Raw genomic sequence first — 22,726 nt, forward strand, 5'->3', positions numbered from 1 at the left:
GTAGCTTATATCCTGGAGGGTGATTGGCAGCCGACCTGATGGGGCTTGGTCCATTCAGGTTGGCTGATTGACAGCCGGCCAGGTGTTGACTTATCCTCCAGGGCTGTTCCTGCAGGTACACAGGTTGCCCCCTGCTGAATACTAGTGGTGTATCACCACAAGTAGATATACTGCCTTTTTCAAGGAACTAATAATTTTCTCCTGCTCCTTGTGGCTTACCAGTGGATCTGCTTTTTTATTTTCCTTTTTAAAGCCTTGCCAAAGAGATGAACAAAGATTGCAAGGACTGTTAGAACCTGAGAAATGAGGTGCATGTGTTGCAAGTTGATGAGGGTTCTCACTCTCCAATTCTCTGCAAGGAAGTTCAGCAACCGCAGGATCTATATGTGGCCAACATCGGTCTTTCCACAGAGGCTGGCTGACCCGCTGAATGTTTTCACCATTTAATTTTCATGAAACAGATGAGCTTTCCTAATCTCCTAAACTGCCAAAATGTTTGGCCTGGAAGTCAGCCTGAAGAAAACTGAGGTCCTCCGTCAGCCAGCTCCCCACCGTGACTACCATCCCCTGCTATAACTCGGCATATTTCTCAGGACTAAAACACAGAAGTCTATAGACACCCTGATTGAAGTAAAAACACAAAGCTGGGGAAACTCGAGCACCTTGATGAAGGGCTCAAGCCCAAAATGTTGGTTATGAATCTTTTTATCTTTGCTGTATACTGCTTGACCTGCTGAGTTTCCCCAGTTTTGTGTTTTTACTGTATTTCTTGGAACATTCCACTCTATTTCAAAGGTCATGGGTTCCGACCCTTCTGCAGAGCTTGGACTTCACCTGTGCTTATCAGCAATGCTGCCTTGTGAATGATTCCAATGGAATGGAGCATTACAGTGCAGTACAGGCCCTTCAACCCAGGATGTTGTGCTTACCTACTTGTGGTGATACAGCCACTGGACTGTCTATGACTGCCTGCACCTGTCTACACTCCTGCACTGCCTACTGCAGGGGGAAACCCATTGTACCTGCAGGGAGATAACCTGGGAGGCTGGCTCCATCGACTCCCTGCCAATCACCGGCCCCACATAAAGACTTATGCCGGCTCCTTGGGCAGGAGGGATACTGAACCCTGTGTGCTAGTTTTAAGCTAATTAAAGCCTGTAGTACAGCGTTCGTAATTTGTTTGTCTTGTTCACACTGCAGTGCACCACTCTACTTAAATCTACTCCACATCAATCTAAACCTTCCCAACCACATCCCATAATCCTTTTTTTCAGATACTCATGTGCCTAATTAAGTCTTTTAAATGTCCCTATTGTACCACCCTCCACCACCACCCTGGAAATGCATTCCAGGTGACTTTATAAAACGTGACTATCCCAGTGTTCTGATCAACATTCTCCCTCAGTCCGTAACACCATAAACATTGTCTGAACAGTACCTTTCCACAGATTGACATTTTTTTACATAATTAGTAGCAATCTTTTTTTCTGAGATAGAAATTCTAAAATGCTTTGGTTTAGTGGTCCTGGAGATGTCATTACTTGGATGAGTTATTACAGAATGCTCATCTTTACTGTAAGTAGCAGTAAATTATCCCATGGCATCATTTCAAAAAAGAGTATGAGAATTACTCTGAACATCCTGGCTAATCAACAACAACAAAACAGAGTTGGGATAGCATAATGGTGTTCCTGGTAAAGTGAATGCTTCCCACGCCCCGCAGCCTGGGTTCAATCCTGACCTCCAGTGCTGTCTCCTGTGAAGTTGGCATGGTTCTGTGAGTGCCTGGGTTTCATTTTCCTCTCGCATCCCAGACTGGTAAACTGAGTGGCCACTGTACCCAGTGCGTGAGATGAATGGTAGAATTCGGGAGAATGTGGGAAGAATAAAATGGGATCAGCTTGCTTTATTGTCAATGCAGATTCAGTGGGCCAGAGATCTGTTTCTGTGATGTATCTCTCAATTACTCCGTTTTCCACTAATTTTCTTATTGCTGTACAGCAGAGGTTCCCAACCTGGGTACATGTACATTTGCACTTTTCAGGGGGTACATTGGGCCTGAGAGAATAACCACTACTGTACAATACATAGTGTTGTAATCTGCAGTCAGATTGCACAATGCTGTGGTTTTTTTAATCCTTAATTTTTAGGGGTACACGGGAACCTATAAAAATGCCCAAGGGGTACAGAGGAACAGAAAGGTTGGGAACCCCTGCTGTACAGTATTATGAGAATTTTCTTTGCACCGAAATGTTGGGTGTTTCCAATGGCAATGGTAGATATCCTGAAAAGTTCAGAGATTATTGAGGTGAAGCCACTAATATGTAAATGACATGACCTTTTATGTTTGACCCTGCTCTCACTGGCTGGCTTGTGATTCCTCCACTTTCTCCCACATAAAATCTGTCATGTCACAAGCCTGCACCCAGTTTGAGTCCAGGTCAGTGTGAGCCAGCAACACAAGGGATGCTGTCCATCTCTTGCTAATAAAAGCCTTCAGTTCCAATAACTTCAGTCTTTATGCAATGGATTGTGCATCAATTATAAAATAATAGAGCCATAACGATTTGAGAAAACACTTCATAAACTTGCATCTTGATTTTTTTTAAGTAACAATCATTTGTTTATTATGTAAAGATTATTACTTACCTGAATAAATTACATATTTTGAGTTTTAAACATGTCTTCCTGGAGATTGCCACCAATCCAGTGAGTGCATGTTGGTCAATAGAGTTGATGCAATGTTGCACACCTCTGTCTCTCTTTGTTGTGCTTACAGCAATAAGCAGTGTTCCTGTTCTAACCAGGCCGCCTGTGACTGAACCAAGCACAGAACCAAGTCGCTCTTTTCTAAACTTTGGTGAGTTTATTGCTCCATTCAGAATCTGATACTTGGTGCCCACCTCATTGGCCAGGACATTGAGCCATCGTGGTAAATTGGGTAAAAATTGTGTAGGGGAACATTTTTGACCAAGTGATTATAATGCCATTATTTTCAAGTTCATTATGGAGAAGGATAGATCTGGGCCTTGGATTGAGATCCTAAATTGGAGAAAGGCAAAATTTTGAGGAAATGTGAATGTGTGGATTGGGATAAGTTGTTTTTAGGCAAGGATATGTGAGGTAAGTGGAGGATCTTCAAAGGTAAAATTTTGAGAGTACAGAATTTGTATATTCCTGTCAGGATTAAAGGCAAAGTTAGCAGGCATAGGGAACCTCTGTTTTTGAGGGATATTAGGGATCTGGTTCAGCAGATACAGGGAGAACGTACAAACTCCTTACAGTCAGCGCGGGATTCAAACCCTGGTCCTGATCGCTGGCGTTGTGCTAACCGCTACGCCAACCTTTATTTGTACTTCATTTCCTGGAGTGTCAGAGAATGAGGGAGATTTGATAGAGGTATACAAAATTATGAGGGGTATAGAGTAAATGCAAGCAGGCTTTTGCCACAGAGGTTAGGTGAGACAAAAACTAGAGGTCAGAGGTTAAAGGTGAAAGGTTCAAAGGGAACCACACAGAGAGTGGTGAGTGTGGAATGAGATGATGCTATCTGTTTTAACATTTTTTTAATTCAATAGGTATGTGGGTGGGAAGGGTATGGAGGGCTGTGATCTGGGTCCAGGTCAAGAGACTAGGCAGAACTATAGTTTGGCACAGACTAGGTGGACTGAAGGGCCTGTTTCTGTGCTGTAACACATAGCGTTGTGTGATACATTTCCAAGCTGGGATGGGCATGGGCACATGACCCTGGGTTCAGGGTTCCATGCACCCTCTGACGGCTGAGGTCTTTGGTTTGTTAGGTCCTGCCAAACAAGGTTTGATGGGGTGTGGCAGAACGGCTAGTAGGTGGTGTCCAGTGCAGTCATGGTGTGTAGTGGGGAAGGATATCAATATTCAGTCCAAGAGCAAAAGTAGCACTGGACTCTGAAGCTCCAATGAAAATAATCAGAGTGAAAATAATAATGTGCATAGTATCGGGATGTCCCCACTGGTATTCTTACAATATTCAACCTTCCTTTTAAGCGACAAAATTCTCATTCCATCTACAGCCCACAGAGCTGTGGAATATTTGCTTGGTTTTCCAAAGTCTGGAAATCAGGCTGAGCTTCATTACTGAACACATCTGTATTATCCAATATCCTATTCTGGAAAAATATTTCCAAAATGTATGTACATTTTCCATTCTTTTTTCTGTGCAGTAAATGGAGTTGCCTTATAGGGAAGTCTGCAGACACTGTAAGTGTAATGCAATACACAAAAATGCTGGAGAAACCGAGAAGGTCTCACAATGTCCATAGGAAGCAAAGATGTAAAAGCAACATTTTGGTCCTGAACCCTTCCTCAAGGTATGAGCAGAAAGCAGGCAGGCACCTGAATAAAAGGTGAGGGGAGGAGGAAAGAAGGGGCAGGGGGAATAAGTACATGCCAACTTACAAGAGATCACACTAGGATATGGGTGGGAGGACAGAAGAGAAAAAAAAGCTGAAAAGTGATGCAGCTCTCTGTGTGGAGAGGGAAGGGGTGGGGAGCTGGAGGTAAAAAGACTGAGAGAGAGACAGGGGAGAGACCTATTGGAAACTAGAGAAATCAATGTTAATGCCACCCAGTTGGAGAGAGTGTCCATATGGAATGTAAGGTGTTGTTCCTTCAATTTGAGAATGACCTTGTGGAGGCCTTGCACAGACATGTTGGCATGGAAGTGGGGCACAGAATTAAAATGGTTGCCCACTGAGAGGTCCCTGTTATTGCAGCAGTTCAGACCAAAGGTGCTCAATGAAATGATCTCCCAGACTGCGTCCAGTCTCTCCGATGTAGTGGAAGCCACAATGGGAGCACCGGATGCAGTAGATGAGCCCTGCAGATTCACAAGTGTTGCCTCACATGAAAGGACTATTTGTGGCCCTGAAAAGGGAGGAGGTGTAGGAACAAGTGTAACATTTCCTGTGCTCACAGGATAGGTTCTTAGGGGGAGATGGGTGGGAAGGGATGAGTAGACGAGGGAATCACAGAGAGAGCTGGCCTGCAGAAAGTAGAGAGGGGATGATGTATCTGGAGGTGGTATCACATTGTTGGTGGCAGAAGTTGGGAAGGATACGTTGGAGGCAGAGGCTAGTGGGGAGGTAGGTGAGGACAAGGGAGATAATTTCAGTGAGCACCTTCACTCTGTCTTCTGCAATAATGGGGACCTCCCAGTGCCCAACCTTGTTGCATCTAGGGGCCAGGCCAGATGTTCGGGAAATGGAGGAGATGCAGGCAAGGGCTGAGATGATGGCAGTAGAGTGGAAGCTACACTTACAATATCAAGTTATTCATTGTCCTGTTTCTGATGATTGATGGAGCTTTTGGTGAAATGCAGAGGATTGTGGGTATATTAATTAAATTGGTTATTCAAGTTGGTCAGCCACTAGCAGGAGCATGGAAGTTGACCCAAAATCTGTCCCATTTACCTGCAAACTTCATCCCAACCAACCTACAATGTTCTACTTTTTTTTTCTCACCTCAAAACTCTTCGTTATCAGTAACTTAAAGCCTGGATCAAGCTTCACTGTAGACACAAGGAAACATTGGGAGAGTGTGACTAACACTAGTTGGTTGCTTCATGTTCTAAAAGCAGTGATTCCATACGCTCCAGATTAATTGATCAACACCAATAACTGTCCTACTCTCTCACCCTTTCTCTTCTTGTTAAAGAGATATTCAAATAATATCTCTGTTGCACATTGTTTTTGACTGGTTCATGAATAAGTAAGTACATTGAAAACTTTTCTGAGAGGTGCAGTTTTCCAACAAATGTTGCTTGCTTCACAACAATCTCTGTGTTTTATGTGGTTAAAATAGAACAAAGCCTCAGGGTCCAAAATGTATGCTGACCTATTTCACCACTGTTTCATTTAATCTCCACATTGCCTATTTATCATCAGACTGCTTGTCCCATATCCATTTCTATATGGGCCATAATTTAACCTTGGGAAACTATGATCTTTGCCCTCACAACAAAAACCATTCCGTCTAAAGCAAAACACGGAAAATGCTGAAAATCTGAAATGAAAATACTAAAGGCTGATTGGGTCAGAATTTTAGTGTAGAGAAAGAAATGGAGCAAGTGTGGCAGGTCAATGACCTTTCATGAGAAAGAGCCTGATGAAAGATCATTGCCCTCAAATGTCAACTGTTTGTTTCTCCACTGATGCCCAAGCTGCCAAGCACAATTCCCTAGCAACCAACCCATCTTTTGCCTGGCCACCATCTCAAGCTGAATCAAGTTATTCAAAACTTTGGTTTCCCCTATTAACCTAAACTGCACTTCCAGCTACATATTCTGTTCAACATCAAGACTTGTGAAGTAATGTCCTGCTATGGCTGATCAGCTGAGTGCCACACTCATCCCTGCCTTTGTTGCTTCCAGACACAACTATTCCAAAACTACCCACACTGATTTTCCCATCTTTCACCATTAGCTAAATGGAGGTTATCCAAAGTTCTTCCACCATTTTTCTAACACACAGCATCCTGTTCACCCAGCAATCCTATGCTTATTGACCTATATAATAGTATAGCAATGTCTGAACTTAATAATGGTCATCCTTGTACTTAAGAACTTGTTTGGTTTCTTAACTTTTCCAGCCCTGTAACCACTGGATAACCTCACATTTCCCCAAATCATACTCATCCATTACTTCATCGTTAAGGAGTCATCAAGCCACACAACACAGGAAATGAACCTTTTACCCTTCAGCCTTCTATGTTCCAAAGAAAATAAATTCCACTTATCCAGTATCTCATCATAACTCAAGTTCTCCATAATAGACATCTCCTAGTGAATCCCCTTTTTACCCCTTATGGTGGAATCATATGTTGTAACCAGAAATGCACAGGTCCTCAACTGTGAACTAGCCATGTTTTTTTGAGCTGCGCTATATTTCCTTTGCTCTTGCATTCTATTTCCTGCCTGATGAAGGCAAATGCTTTCTTCATCATCTTTCACCTGTGTTTGGGGATTCTTGGACTTCTCTGCCAAGATCTGTCTGTTCCAGGCTAATTGCTAGGATCTACCATTCATGGCTTTAGTCCTTCCAAAATATCACAATTCTTCAGGATTAAATTCTCACAGCTATTTCTATTCCTATTTCACCATGTTATCAATATTGTTTCTAACTGGATGGACCTTATAATCAACCACACTACCAATGACTAATCCCTGTGCTAGCTTTGATCTTACAAATCATATATCTTCACATTCATCTAACAAACAGCAAGGGTCCAACACTGGTCAGACACCCAATTGCAAAACTAGCCTCTGTCTCCTATTACCAAGCCAATTTCAGATCCATTTTGCCAAATTTGCCCTGGGTTTGGTCTCTTGGACCAATCTCCCAATTGAGACCTTGTGAAAGGCATCACTGAAGTCCATGTAGACTACTTGCCCATCTTTATGCCCATTTGGATATCTTACTAACTCCTCCTTTTATCCATGGTAATTTGTTCCAGAGTCCCACTGTCAGCTATATGCCCAAAGATTAGATGCAGTCTTCCCCTTTCTTTTGCAAGACATGAGAACAGTGAGTCAAAAGTCTCTGAGAAATACTTTAAAAGTTCTGCTTCCTCTCAGCCACTAAAGCAATTCCAGTTATTATTGGAGAAGTTGAAATCCCCTATTATTTTTATATTGACTGCCTTGCTTCCTCCAAATTCAAGATCTTGAATTTCCTTTCAGACATCATCTCTGATAGTGTAAAGGCAGGGTTGCCATGGTGATAAGTGATAGAACAATAGGTTGATAAGGGAAGTTGAACAGAAATGAGTTCATATTGTAGTTAGATAATCGACTGCAAAATTGGCCAGTTATGATACAGGGAAAGTCGATTAATACTTTGGGACTGATCATTGAATTAACTTTGCATTGCTGGATTCCTAGCATTGAAAGATGCAGATCCAGAATTTTCACTGGGTCTCCTCGTGCTCAAAAAGAAACTGATCATGAGAATCAATTTAAAGCCCAGAAAGCAACAAAAATGTGGAACTGACCTACCACATGCAGTGGTTGAAGTGTTTATCAAACATTCTTTTAAGGTGAAGCTGGAGTATTAAATGAGAAAAATAGAAATAGAGTGAAACAAAATTAAGGGGCATAAAACTATTAGTCCTAATTTCCAGTTTTCATGCTGAGACTTTATAATTCTGTTTTCCTTGCTACTTTTACATTGGTAAGACAATAAAAGGTGAGTAAATTTAGCAGGCCTCACAAATAAATCAAAGAAGAAACTGAAGAGGAAGTAAAATATGAAAGTCTGCAGACATTGTGATTGAAATAAAAACACGATGGATGCTGGAGAAACTCACCAGGTCAAACAGTGTAGTTTTTGCTCGTCCAAAATGTTGGTTATGCATCTTTATCTTTGCTGTATAAAGTGCATTGTTTGACCTGCTGAGTTTCTCCAGCCTTGGGTTTCCACTTTAGCCAGAGTGGCACGAATTAAAATCTTGGGACCCGATCGAATGGTTGAGGCCAATAATATAGTTGCTTTGAAGATGAAACTAGATTGGAATAAGAGGGAGCAAAACATGGCAGGATTTAAGGGTGGTCAAAGCTCCAATGGAGCATGAACATTCATTTTCTCTGTTGTAGTGTTCGATGTTTTCTGTTATTGCAGGACTTAAGAATCGTTTTGGGAAACCAAAAGGATCAAGAAATCCTCCTCCAGACTGGGTTTGATACTGCCCTTAGTAAAATCCCCTCGCAGCCAGAAATCTAATGCAATGATGTTCGTCATCCAGGATCATCTGATGATTGCTCCTCCAAAACTCCATTTCCCATGGGATAAGAAATTCCACTTGCAAGAGAAAAGGAGAATTTCCCCACAACAAACTAATCACAACTGAAAACAAGTCTGAAATTATGCATTTCAATCGCAGGCCATTGAAGAAAAAGGATTCTCCTCCAGGAATATTTTCTGAAGTAGTTTTCTATTTCAACAACTATGTGGTTATAGACGTATTTACATATTTCAACATGTTGTTACCTCCTTTAAAATGTAAAGCAGTATTTTTCTTCATTTGAAGGAAAATGTTGGAAAATCCAATTACAAAAATTAATTGCACACCAACTTGGGTGCATTTGAGATGGATCAATCAGAGTGTGAAAGTTGAAGACTTTTTCCTTTATAACAGGTAATGACTATTTCAGATGCTTTCAGTGGCTGGAATCAATCTGCTGTGAATGTATTGGAATCAGTAAAGAATCACTGGAATTTGTATTTTCACTGGGATTGGTCTTATTTTATTTACCACAAAAAATATGCAAGTTGATGCCAGGAAGTATGAGTAGAATAACTTCAGTTCATGAAGCATGTAAATGCAGTAAGTGGTAGGAAAGAATGATCAGAGAGTATCTCAAGACAAGTCAAGTTTACTGTCATCTGATTGTACAAGTACAACCTGACAAAACCGTGTTCTCCAGTCCCTAGTGCAAAATACACAGACACACAACTCGATATAACATACATACAAACAATACATATGCAAGACAAGTATTCATCTATACAAATAGTTTCATGAATGTGAGAGTCTCAGATGGTCAGTGTGAGCAGTTCTTTTGGTCGTTCAGCATTTTCACTGCCCGTGGGAAGAAGGTGATCCTCAGTCTGGTGGTGTTGGCTCTGATCCTCCTGTATCTCATGCCTGACATGAGCTTTTGAAAGATGCTGTGTGTTTGGGGAGGTGGAGTCCTCAGTGATTTTTGTGCACTCTTCAGACCACGATCCCAGTAGATCATGTCGATGGGAGGTGGAGAAAAGATTCCATTTACTCCAACTAGTGGCGTAGTGTTCAGCATTCATAGTGGGGTGGGGTAGGAATAAATAGTTTGGGTGGAACCAATCCAGTGCAAGACTTGGGAGTACGAAGAGGACAGAGTACATACTTTGATGAAGGGTTAACGGTAGATTGAGGTATGAAAAAATAAATACAGTTCTTGAAAAGTAAAGTTTATAATGGTTTGGAATGCCTTTCAGAAAGGAGGCATCCAATTTTTATTTCTATTAACAGAAAACTTGCAAAGTGAATGATCTGTTGGGTTTAATGTGATGGCCTATTCATCGCCTGCTGTGGCAGTAGAGCAATGCACTAGGCAGTCACTAGATGGAGCCATAAGGCGATGGACACAAAAATCCAAAGAATAGAGGGTTAGACACACAAATCCCTTTTCCACTGGCACCCTGTCCCAAGAATTAACTGGGTATTTACTGGGACAGGGTCCAGTGGAAAAGGAACACTGTCTGAACACCAGCGTCAAATGACATCACTTCACCCCGGGGATTAACCACCTCTACCCTTACCCATATCCCTGGTATTTGCTGACTTTGGTGTGCTGATAAAACCAGTGGAAAGGGGACGTCAGAAAGTCACCCATTTCCAGTTGAAGGTAGAGCACTCCGATCCTCAGGGATGAGTGTGTTCATTGTAAAAGCATTATTTTCCCAGTTATAGGAGGTCCAGTGGAAAAGGCACAAAGGGCTTCCTATTCTGGACACTGCACAGCCAATTAACTGGGATACCAGTGGAAAAGGGGCTACAGAGTTAAGTAATCCCTGCATTGCTGTGAACGAGCCTAGTCTTTGCAGGCTACTGAATACCTTTTAATAATATGATTTTGCACAGTAGGAAGTGTTTGTGAAAATGTCTTAGTTCAGCATTTACTTTCCTCTTAACCCGCCCCCTCCCATACCCTCGAACCAGCAGTTTGCCATATTAGCGCACACATTCAGTGTGGGATTAGGCCATTTGGCCCCTCAAATCTGACCTGCCGTTAATAAGATTATGGATAACGTAGCAGTGACTGCAATGCTTACAGTGCCAGCAACCCGGGTTTCAATCCAGCGCTGTCTGTAAAGAATTTCTGAGTAGGTTTCCACTCAAATGCCTTACTAAAATCCACATAGATCACATCTAGAAAAAGGCAGTGCTACCAGAGATGCTGTAGTGGCACCTCTACTGCTGGTGCGGACCCATAGTGAGCGAGAGAGCGGAGATGCACGCTCCCCCAGGGTCAAGCTGCCCAGTCAACTGCCGTCGGCTCCGTACGTGCTTTGAACAGCCCTTTGAGGGAATCAATGGTGATTTTATTTGAGATAATGTGACCGCGGGGTCCGCGCCCAAGATGGCAGCATCTATTAAATGGCAGCAACCATGAAGGGTTGCAGACTCTGGGGAAGCAGAGGATTGGAGCAGGGAACCAGAGGACGAAAAGATCACCCCCGTCTGAGGAGAAGTGGAGGAGATGACCCATGGGATGGTGCCACAGTGGTGGACCAGTGAGGGGCTCTGAGACTGAGGGACCAGTGCATGCGACAGGCTGCTGGAAACTCAAGGCAAGGAACCCACGGAAGCTGTGGGCTGCTGGCAGGAGACATGCCCTGCGACTGCTGGAGACTGGTTCTGGAGGAGTACCAGGTATCAGACTGGGATGCGAGGGGGTGCTGAGGGTGCCGAAGGGTTCCTGACCGCATTGGAGGTTTAGATCAGGAGCCCAAGTTGCCAATGGTTTGGTCTGGACTCTGTGGCTATGGAGCTGCGGATGTGCTGGAAGCGAATCTACAGACACTCGGTGACTCTGGGGGGCACTCTCTTTTGCTTCTCTCTCTCTCTCTAACTGTAAGACTGACTGTAAGAGGCGCTTCTGGTGGTGGCGAATCTGTCTGCTTTGCAGCAGGCAAAAAGAAATTTCAAGTAATATAACACTATTGAATCTTGAATCTGCCCTCATCAATTTCCTTTGTCACCCCCTCAAAAAATCTCAATTAAACTTGTGAAACACAACCTTCCCCTCACAAAGCCGTGCTGACTATCCTTGAGTAGATTGTACTTCTCCAAATGCTCAGAGATCCTATCCTTAAGAATCCTCACCAAGAAGGTACTCCCTACCTTTTTTCTCTCTTAGCCAGCAGGCAGGGTTTTAACTCAAATTGTCCACTGGCCATCAATTCCTTCCATGGATGCTGCTCAATTTGAAGATACTTACAGCGGGTTGTTTTCTTTCCTCCAACATTTGCAATCTCTTGCATCAACAATGTGGACAAATCCGTTGATTATCCGTTTTATTTTAGTGGTATTTTAGGATGGGGTGTCTAGGGTGGTAGGAAGCTCACCCACCTTTGGTCCCCACCTGACACTCAGATGTCACCTGTGGCTCCAAGTAGCTGTAGCACACACAGTAAACCGTCTCAGCAGACGGGATACACCAGGTGAGGGTAGCTGACAAGTCTTCGACCTTTGGTGAGGTAGGGGATCCGTCTATCTCACCGTATGAAGTCTGACCCTGGAGGATTGAGCAGAAGGGACCAAGAGACGGTCAAGAAGGTAGGCCCAGCAGGTGTTGTGGAGCGCTAAGAGCATGACAAGACACTTAGATGTCCTGGTCACCCACTGCAACGAGAGGTCTCCAGCCATAATGATTGTTTGTTCCACTGGATCAAAGTCTCTGCTGCCAAGAGAGTGGGATGGTCCCTATTCAACAGCTGTTGCACTTAAAATTCCATCACACACAGGTTTCTGTTGTGTAATTTATCTCAGTTAATCTAACTCATCAAGTCCTGCGGTGATGGGGAAATAAGGATTCTGTAAATCATTTTATGCGGAGAATTTTATGTGAAAAATTCTATTTATTGGATTTGGATGAGTCTTTGAAAAATCAAAAATCAAATATTTTTTAAAAACTGCTCTTCTGAAGAACATCCCTACCCACTGGAATCAATGAACGTATCATGAAGTTCTGCTTTTCTCTTATTAAATCCTGGCATATCACCATTGTCAATGTGTGCACCAACTCTCATGAATTCGGACAAAGACAAGGAAAGTTTCTATGAGGGCCTGCACCAGGCTATTCGGACAACCCCCACCAGCAACAAACTCGTCATCTTGGCTGACTTCAATCAACACATCTCCTCAAAGCTGAAAGTCTATAAAGTTGTGGTCATCCCTTCTCTCCTACGTGGATGTGAGACCTGGACTCTGCACTGACGTCACATCAAACAACTGGAGAAATTCCACATGTGTGCCATCCATTCCATCCTTGGCCTTCATTGGCAAGACCGTGTCTCCAACCCAGAGATCTTGGGTCGCGCCAAGTCCACCAGCATTGAGTCCCTGAACATCAGAGCCCAGCTGCAGTGGGTGAGACACATCATCAGAATGGACGACCACCGTATGCCTTGCCAGCTGCTCTATAGCGAACTGAAGACTGGAAGGAAACCTCAAGGTCGTCCACGCAAGCGCCATAGAGGAAGCCCTACGCTACTGCGGCATCCAGCCAAGAGAACGAGAAGCTGCGGCTGCTGACAGATCCCATGGGCGAGCCCTGTGCTATGGAACCGACAACTGTCTTGAAGACGGGTGCTACCAAAAACTGATGGAAAACCGTGAATGGTGTCACCCAGCAGCAGGCACAGTTATTGCAAAAACGGACTTCCAGTGCTGGACTCTCAGGCTGGGACTGCAATGTCACCTTCGTGCCCACTGATGAACTGCACAACAATGTCTTGCTTCCAATGAGGGACCACCAATAATGATTTAGGGTGGCCATTCCAAAGGAGGACATGGTCATAGATAGATAGTGTTTGCATTTGTTTGGTTTTTTTTTGCAGCACCGTTTAAATCTTATTAAAACTATGTTTTAAACACACTGGCCGCGGACGAAGATTTATGGAGGGGTAATGTCCACGTCAGCTGCAGGCTCATTTGTGGATGACAAGTCCGATGCGGGACAGCAGACACCAAGGGAAAATTGGTGGGTTGGGGATGGCTGTTGGGTTTTTCCTCCTTTTTGTCAGTGAGGTGGGCTCTGCGGTCTTCTTCCAAGGAGGTGGCTGCCCGCCGAACTGTGAGGCGCCAAGATGCACGGTTGGAGGCGAGATCAGCCCACTGGCGGTGGTCAATGTGGCAGGCACCAAGAGCTTTCTTCAGGCAGTCCTTGTACCTCTTCTTTGGTGCACCTCTGTCTCGGTGGCCAGTGTATATATTTTCCCTTGCAACCGTGTCTGCCTGTCCCGCATCGGACTTGTCAGCCTGCAGCTGACGTGGACATTACCCCTCCATAAATCTTCGTCCGCGAAGCCAAGCCAAAGAATATATATATATATATACACACACACACACACATAGGTTACTATATATAGTAACCTATGACCATGTCCTCTTTTGGAATGGCCACCATTGCCCTGTTTTAAAAGGGGCACGTATAGACTAGAGTAATCAGTATATATTAATAGGCTGAGCCAGAAGGCCCCACCTCCCTGAATACTTTGGAGAGAGTTCTGTCGAGGCGTTTGGGCCAGCAGGAGAGGGCCTGCAGCTCCTGCCTCACCCATCATGGCGCCCAGCTGGTCCCACGGCCGGCCAGACCCGCGCAGCCACTTCCTCTCAACTGCCCCGCTTCCGGGAGCCGTGCTGCGGTGCACGCGCCGCTCTTTCCGCCGGGCCCCTTCTGTCAGCTCGTGACGTCACTGCCGGTTTGCGATGGCGCAGCTCGGCCTGATCCGCTTGAAGGCGCCGAACAAGGAGTCGCGGGATCGGGAGGCCGGCCTCGGCTCCGACCCGGGCCCGGCTCCTGGCTCCCACCCGGCGGCCAAGCGCCGCAAAGCTCACCACCACGGCCTCCCCCGCGGTGCGGCGGCCCCCGCGCTCCGACACCCGCCCCCTGCTCCTCCTGTCAGCGGCGCCCGGCCGGCCGCCGTCTACTCGGTGCGCCCGCCGGCGCCGGCCTCCGGCCCCTGCCCGCGCCCGGCCCCCGTCACCGTGGCGGCCGCCGCCCTCCCCAAGCCCAAGAACCCGAAGGACCAGCATCTACCCCGGGACAAGGAGAAGAAACACAGGCCGAGGAAGGAGAACAGCGACGGCGGGCCGCCGAGGAAAGGTACGTCCACCTCCCGGGGTACTTGTACTGCTAGGGCCTCGGGTATAAGGAAAAACACTCCAAGTAGCTGTAGCACACACAGTAAATCGTCTCAGCAGACGGGATACACCAGGTGGGGGGGCTGCATAACCTCCGGGCACCTCCCTGGAGGAGGCATGCCAACTCTCTGTGGGAATGTCCTCAGGAGGAAAACACGACAGTCTGCAGACACCGTGATTGAAGTAAACTCAGCAGGTCCAACTTTAAAGGGGCAGAACCAACGGTTCTGGCTTGAGTCCTTCATCAAGGTAAGCCCCCCCCCCCCCCCTCCCTGTAAACGGCAGAGTAACTCTCTATTCGAGGCGACAAAGGTCGTAAAGAGCTGCTGCCATATTCAAAGCATTGAGTATAGGAGTTGGGATGCCTTGGAAAAGTTGCATGGGACCTTGGTGAGGCCAAATTTGGAGCATTGTGGGCAGCTTTGGTCTCCTAACTACAGGAAAGATATCAGTGAGATTGAAAGAGGGCACAGACGATTTACTTGGGTGTTGTCTGGAGTTATAGGGAATGATTAAGTAGGTTAGGACTTTATTCCTTGGAATAAAGGAAGATCTTTAAATTTATGAGGGTATGTAAATGTGGATAGGCTTTTTCCACTGAGGGTAGATGAGATACAGACTAGAGGGCATTGGTGAAGAGAGGGAAGGGATCTTCACACAGAGAGTGGTGGAAATGTGGAATGAGCTGCCCGCTGAAGTGGTGAACGCGGGCTCAATTTTAACATTTAAGATGAATTTGGACAGGTACGTGGATCGGAGGGGTGTGAGGGGCTGTGGATTGGATGCCGGTCAGTGAGATTAGGCAGAATAATAGCTTGGTGCAGATAAGAAGGGCCAAAGGTTCTGTTTTTCTGCTGTATTGTTTGTTCTATGATTTTATGGAATGGATACACATCTCAGGAGTATTACTTGTAAGCATGCAAAACCTCAGCCGCAATTGACGCTGTTAAACTGGGGATTTTTAAAAAATAATGCTGGAGAGATTGAGCTGGTTGAACAGTGTACTTTATATAGCAGAGATAAAGATACATAATCAATGTTATAGGCTTAAGCCCTTCATCAAGATATGGTCTTGATACTTTCATTATTTGTCAAATATGCTTTTCAGTTATCTAAATGATAAAAGACCTGTAGTAGACTAACAACCCAGAGACTGAAAATACAAGGTGGAAGGTGCTAAGTTAAGTAAATCTTGTGATTTGTGGACTGTTCCTTCAAGTGGTGATAGAAGCGTCTGGAATGTCATATAAACCCAACTTATTCATTAATTTCTTCAAATGAAACAAAGCTGCTTTCCTTAACTTACTGTGATGAAAAGATCCAAACCCGAAACGTTGGTTATGTACACAGTTTGAACTGATAGGTTTCTGGAGCATGGGGTCTTTACTTCGGCCGTGGTGTCTGCAAACTCTTAAAATGGGGATTTTGTGGTTTTCAAATGGCATCTAAGATTAGTTCAGAAACTTTATTTCTAAATCAGTACACTTGAAACTAAAATTGGACCAATTACTTTGGTTGTGTTGTCTTCATGTGTAAAATTGGCTGCCTTTGTGTCCACAGCAGAAGAGAATCAAGTTTATTGTCATCTGATTGCACAAGTACAACCTGATGAAACAGCATTCTCTAGTCCTTGGTGCAAAACACGCAGACATATAACCAGACATAACACACGTACATACAAAGTATATGCAGGACATTATTTGTATATACAAATAAATATTGTTTCATGAATGAGAGTCTTGGATGGTTAGTGTGAGCAGTTCCTTTGATCATTCAGCATTCTTACTGCCCTTGGGAAGAAGCTGTTCCTCAGCCTGGTGGTGCTAGCTCTGATACTCTTGTATCTCTTTCCTGATGGGAGCAGCTGAAAGATGCTGTGTGTGGGGTGGAAGGGGTCCTCGGTCATTTGTACACTCTCTTCAGACAACAATCCCAGCAAATCACATTGATTAGGGGGAGAGAGATTCCATTGCTCCTCTGGATTGACCTGCAATCCTTTTCTCTGCAGCAACTGAACCACACTGTGAAGCAGCCAGCCAGGACGCTCTTGGGAGAGCTCCTGTAGAAGGTTGAGATGATGTTGGCTGGTAGCCTTGCCTCTTACTTCAGTCTTCTCAGGAAGTGCAGATGTTATTGTACGTCCCTGATAAGTGAGGAGATGTTGCTTATCCACAATGGGTCACTAGTTAAGTGATGGGTCACTAGTTCATAAATCAGAAGGCACTTTGAGAAGTTCACAGCACAATGTAAACAGAAACTCTTCCCTTCTCAGTTGCATTGTATCACAGACTTTAACCTCCATTAATTTCATTTTTTTCAAGTTGGAAGTTCTCATCAGTTTGGGTTCATGATTTAGCAGTGAATTAGCTGAAATAATACTGTCAAGATCCTCTCGAAAATGCTATTTGATAAATTGCTTAGAAATTGCTATTTTGAGTAAAATGTTTCCCAGAGATTAATTTAAATATTACAATATATTATCAATAGGATTAGAGTGTAGAGATGGTTAAAAGTGAATTAACTATTAAATTTAGGAAATTAAGCTTTTTTTAAAAAAACCTTGTAACAATGTAAATTGTAATCAGATTTTGGTGTTATTTGAATGAAGTTCATTTCAGAGGTGACAAATTTGTTTAAAAAAGCGCAATAGCTATAATTTGCTATGTCCTTTCTCAATTATGTTCTTGTTGACCAAGGATATAAGCAATTTCGCTTTAATTTGTTGTCTTTTGCAATCTTGGGATGCCCCATACCCTTTCTCAGTCACAGAAATGTCGTCTGTTGCAATGACCCACAAGCAGTGATTTGATGATGACCAATTATTTGTTGAGGTTTTGGATGACTGGCATCTATTAGCTGGTATACTGGGCGGAAAGCACCCTTGTTCTCCAAAATTCTGATATAATTTTTTTTTTCAATTTTAGCCAAAAGCTTAGAGGTTTACCTGATTTAACATCTCATCTGAAAGATAGTAATAGTAGGTACAGAATAGGATGTGTTACTAACAGAAAGAATATGGATTTTGGTCATGGTTACTTTATATCATGAACAGTTTAATCTTTTCCCACCCAAGATCTTGCTAGATCGGCAGTTCAGTTTGCTTCCACTTGCATGCTTGACTGATGAAAGATGGTTTTTAGGATGTCCCAAAAAAAAGCAGCCATAACTTTTTAGTTGCAGTCACTGCTCATTTTCATGAGGGAGAGTGTGATGGGTTATATTATATTTTATATATATAAATGTTTTTTAAAGGAGATCAATTGTGGGGGTTTAGTGTAGGTCACAACACACAAATACTTCACAAAACAGATCTTATTTAAAATGTAAGAGCTATGCATAAGGAGAGACGTCATGTCCACAGTGACTTTACAGTTACATTGAAGAATGCCTATGGAGACTTCACAAGTGGGTTTTAATTGGACTGATGCTGTGGAGTAAATGGATTGCTGTTTTGAAAGCAAAAGATGGCCAGGCTCAAGAAATTGATTCTGGTTCCGCGATCTGTCTGGTTGCAGTTTGCTGTTCTAAGAAGATCATGTGGTTTTGCAAGCAGGGAGAGAGAAAATACTTTCTCTAAGAGAGAGAATTTGGTTGGAGTTCTGCAGTGCCTTTTGAGTCTGCAACATGACAAGCTGGCAAGCTTGGTTGAAAACCCCATTTTGAAGATGGGTTGTGAGTTCTGAGTTCAACCTGTTGCATAATCCTTGTGGTCCTTACAAGAGGACCAAGCTGGCTCGAGTATTTCACCTGAAGCAAAGGAAACAATAGGAACTCTGGTGACCTGGAAGAAGAGATTATCATTTGGAAAACCCTGAAGGGGCAAGTTTCTTTGTCAAGACACTGAAGTGACAGATGGAAATAAACCAGTTTGTGTATGTCCAACGAGCAATGAATCTCTCTTTGAAACTAGCGAGAACCTTAAGCACCAGAGCCTGGTGAAAATTCATAAATGCTGAACTCTGCACTGTATAAGAATTAACTGGTGAACTTGGAGGACTGAAAAGTGAGATTGGACTGTGAATCAAAGAACTTTCCTGAACATATACACATGACACACACGTGTGCTTAGAATTAGAAGGGTCTTAATACTTTCACAACTTGTCAAATATGCTCTTCAATAGTAAAAGACCAGCAGTAGACTAACAGCCCAGAAGCTGAGAATACAAGGCAGAAGATGCTGAGTTGGGTAAATCTTGTAATTTATTGATTAGTACCTAAATTAGCAATAGAAGTTTCCAGAATGCCGTATAATCCCAACTGATTCACTAATTTCTTTAAATTAAACAAATCTGCGTTCCTTGTCCAGTGCACAATACATGATTTATCCTTCATTAAATTGGAAAACTGCTGATTGTTGAAAGTGTTGATGATAAAATATTTTTCTTGGGCGTCAAGGGCTGACCATTGGTCATTCCAGAGGGTCCTGCATTCCAAGATGCCTTTAAAACAGATGTCAGGAACAATCCTAAGGAAAGGATATCAAACCAATGGCTGATTTTTTTTTTCTCTCCATGGATACTGTTTGATCTCAAGTATTTCCAACATTTTTCTTATTAAGAAAATAAAGCTGTCCTGGTTCTATTTAGAGCCCAGATAATTGCAGCTTGTGTTTGCTTCTGGTATGTAAGATAATAACTAGGAAAAACAACCTTTTCTTCAGTCTAATTTTTTAAATTTAGAGATACAGCATAGTAACAGGCCCTTCCAGCCCACTTATCTGTGTGGCCCAAATACATCCATGTGACTAATTAGCCTACTAATTCCATAAGTCTTTGTAATATCAAAGGACACAAAAGCACTTGGAGGAAACCCATGCAAACTCAGGAAGAACGGACAAACTCCTCAGAGTGCCTGATCCAAGCTCAGGTCACTGGCACTGTAATAATTGAGCTGACCACTACACTTGACTGTGCTATCCAGTTAACAATGTGAAATCTGTAATATTCACCTATGGTGCCAAATGGAACCTTTATTTGATGTTCATGAGTAAGATGGTCAAGTTGTCTATCCACTAAATTAGTTTTAATTTTATCTATTTTGTGCCTTTAGACAATAATTTCAATGTTCCCAATTCATGACTAACTTCCATGAACTTGATATCCTTCAAAATGAATCTTACTCTGCCATGCACTACCTGTTTACCAATATTACGTGCTTGCTAGATTAACACAAGTTTGTCAGCTCCTTAGCTTAAAAAAAATTTCTTCTTCGCATAGTGCAATGCTTTACAGTGCCAGTGACTTGGATTCGAATCCAGTGTTGTCTGTGAGGAGTATGTACATTCTCCCTGTATCTGTGTGGGTTTCCTCTGGGTGGTTTGATTTCCTCCCACCCTTAAAAACATACCAGTATTGTAGGTTAATCGGGTGTAATAGGATGGCACAGGGTCATTGGCTAAAAGAGTCTGTTACTGTGCTGTATGACTAAATTTAAAAAAAATTTAAACCCTTGTTTAATTTTTTTTTCCATGTCATTGTAACTTCCTGTACAACTATTTGCCAAGTTTCTCAGCTCACCAGTACTGGCCTCTCCAACATTCTCAATGTTAATTATGATGAATTGTTTCCCCATTATTAATGACTGATCTTTCAGCTGTGCAGGGGGGAAATTCTGGCACTCCCATGAAAAACATTGCTTCATTTTTTCCAAAGCTTATCTTTGAACTAAGGATTTTTATTCTTATGGTGGTATCTCCTTGTATAGCTTGACTCCAGATTTTATTTTTAAAATGCCTGTGAACTGTTGTGGGACATGTTTCAAGTTAGACGTACTGTGTTGAAGTGCACATTGCTGCCTTACCTGACAGCTGGCACCTCTGCAATAATCCCTTGCTGTTGCATAACGCACATTAGCCTAAATTTTTATGTTCTAGTTTTTGAAGTCAGACATAACAAGATTACAATTTTTTTCAATATAGTTTTATGTTTGAAATTTAAGATTTCAGAATTATAATTTTATTTCAAAATGAATGTGATTCTGTGAGAGAGGTTGCAGAAAAGATGTACAAGGATATTGCCTGCCTGGCTTTGTAGTGCTTATGTCACCAGGATGGAATGATTAAACTAGGTCTTTTTAAAACTGAACTGAATTTAAGATGAGAGGTGACATGATGGAGGTATTCTAAATTGAAGCATAGATAGGTTAGATGGTCTGTGCCTTTTTCCCGTGGTAGGGTAATTTAAAAGGGCAAAAGTTTAAAGTAGATCTGAAGGACAAATGTTTCACATAGGAATGAGCTACTAGAGGAAGTGGTGGCATGTTAAGCATTGCTTTATTTTTGCAAAGCTCATCTTTGAACTGAGGTTTAAAGGGGCATTTGCACAGATACATGAATTTGCAGAGTGTAGAGAGATGTGCAGTTAATGCAGGCAAGTGGGATTAATGAAGATTGGCTTGATGGTCAGCATAGATGTGATGGGCCAAAGAACTTAATTAAGTGCTCTATAACTGATTCGAAATGTGATTTCCTTGAGGGATGTCCGGGTGAGCAATAATATTTAGATATCTTGAATCAGATCTGTACAAGTAATTAATGTTTTTGGACGTTGGACATCCCTGTTATTCCTGTCAGTTCTGACTGCTTGAAGTGCAAGAATGCCTTCTAAACCTGCTCTAAGATCAGAAATAAACATGCTTCCCACTGATACGTGTCTGAAGAAAGCAGCTCCTTTTGTGTCAATACATATTTATAGCAATGTTTGTAAGGCATATTATGAAACAGGAGAATATACAAATACTTGGGTAGGAGGATATGATGTGCAAGAATGGTAGAGTTGGGAGGTGGGCTGTGGGCCCAGAACATGTTTTGGCGGGCATTTTGTAGTTTCATTCTCTGGTTAAAAAATATCCAAAAGTATTATTCTAAATATGTAACCTCGATTGTACTCTAATGCTTTGTTTTGCTATTGGGGAAAGGGTGTCTTCAGAACGACTGGAAAAGTGTGTTTAAATATATAAAAAAGAATGTTGTAGAACACTAATTTATTTCTATATGTGAACTCTCTTGTTGGTTCAGTTTGATAGAATGTCATTGATGTTGTATGGTCTACTAAAGGCAAAATTGCTATTTCCTATCCTCTTGTCCTATGGTTGTGGTAAATCTCTCAGAAAATCTGGCACTATTCCCAAAAAATAATGCTTGCCATGTTATGAGCCCAGAGGACCCCAAAACCCAGCAGCAATTGATTTTCACCAAGACAAGTGGTTAATTAAACAAAAGTTGCTTTTAATTATCTTTAAACATGAAAATAGAATCACACTTTAACTTATCACTATTAACTTAACTAACCTAACTTAACCCCCTTCTAATTTTAAGCACTTGTGTATGCAGTGTGTGTGTAAGTTTAGAAAGTTCACAGACCAATCTCACTTCTCATTCCTCCAAGTTTACTGGTTGCAGGCAATTCTTATACTGTGCACAGAATTTAACATTTATGAAGTTCACCAGGCTTTGGTGCTTGAAAGGTAAATGGTTACTACTCAGGAAGGTTCTTGTCAGTTTTCAGAGAGAGATTTGTTGTTCCTGGACACAAACTGATCCCTTTTAATCAGCCACGTCAGTGTCTTGCCGAAGAAACTTGCCCCATCAGATAATAGCCTCTTTTTCTGGTCATCTCAGAACTGAATTCTCGCACACTCGCTCTCTCTCGCTCGCTCTCGCTCAGCGAAACCACCTGTTGACTATCTCTGCTTGCAAAAACTTCATGACACTCTTAAAACAGTAAGCTGAACTCCAGACAGCCTGCAGCTCCAATCTACTCCTCCAATCTCTTTCATCTGTTGC

General features: G+C 42.8%; 2 protein-coding genes across 12 annotated transcripts in view; both read left to right on the top strand.

Annotated features, from left to right (window-relative positions):
• The window catches only part of LOC138765124 (tyrosine-protein phosphatase non-receptor type 22-like), a 104,441-nt gene extending 95,181 nt beyond the window's left edge, over positions 1–9,260 (top strand). For 6 of the 10 annotated variants that reach the window (XM_069941903.1, XM_069941896.1, XM_069941899.1 and 3 more), the window contains 2 exons: positions 2,780–2,860; positions 8,652–9,260. In XM_069941903.1, coding sequence (XP_069798004.1) covers positions 2,780–2,822 — 43 coding nt within the window. In that variant the 3' untranslated portion in view covers positions 2,823–2,860; positions 8,652–9,260. Of the gene's footprint in view, positions 1–2,779; positions 2,861–8,651 lie in introns of those variants that run through there. The other 4 variants (XM_069941900.1, XM_069941902.1, XM_069941901.1 and 1 more) reach the window with 3 other exon arrangements.
• Positions 9,261–14,485: 5,225 nt separating this feature from the next.
• Positions 14,486–22,726, top strand: part of LOC138765125 (lysine-specific demethylase 9-like) — a 79,633-nt gene continuing 71,392 nt past the window's right edge. For both annotated transcript variants that reach the window (XM_069941910.1, XM_069941909.1), the window contains exon 1: positions 14,486–14,905. In XM_069941910.1, the coding sequence (XP_069798011.1) occupies positions 14,509–14,905 (397 nt within the window). In that variant the 5' untranslated portion in view covers positions 14,486–14,508. The remainder of the gene's footprint in view (positions 14,906–22,726) is intronic.

Source organism: Narcine bancroftii, chromosome 5 (assembly GCF_036971445.1).
Source record: "Narcine bancroftii isolate sNarBan1 chromosome 5, sNarBan1.hap1, whole genome shotgun sequence".
In the NCBI taxonomy this organism is placed as follows: domain Eukaryota; kingdom Metazoa; phylum Chordata; class Chondrichthyes; order Torpediniformes; family Narcinidae; genus Narcine; species Narcine bancroftii.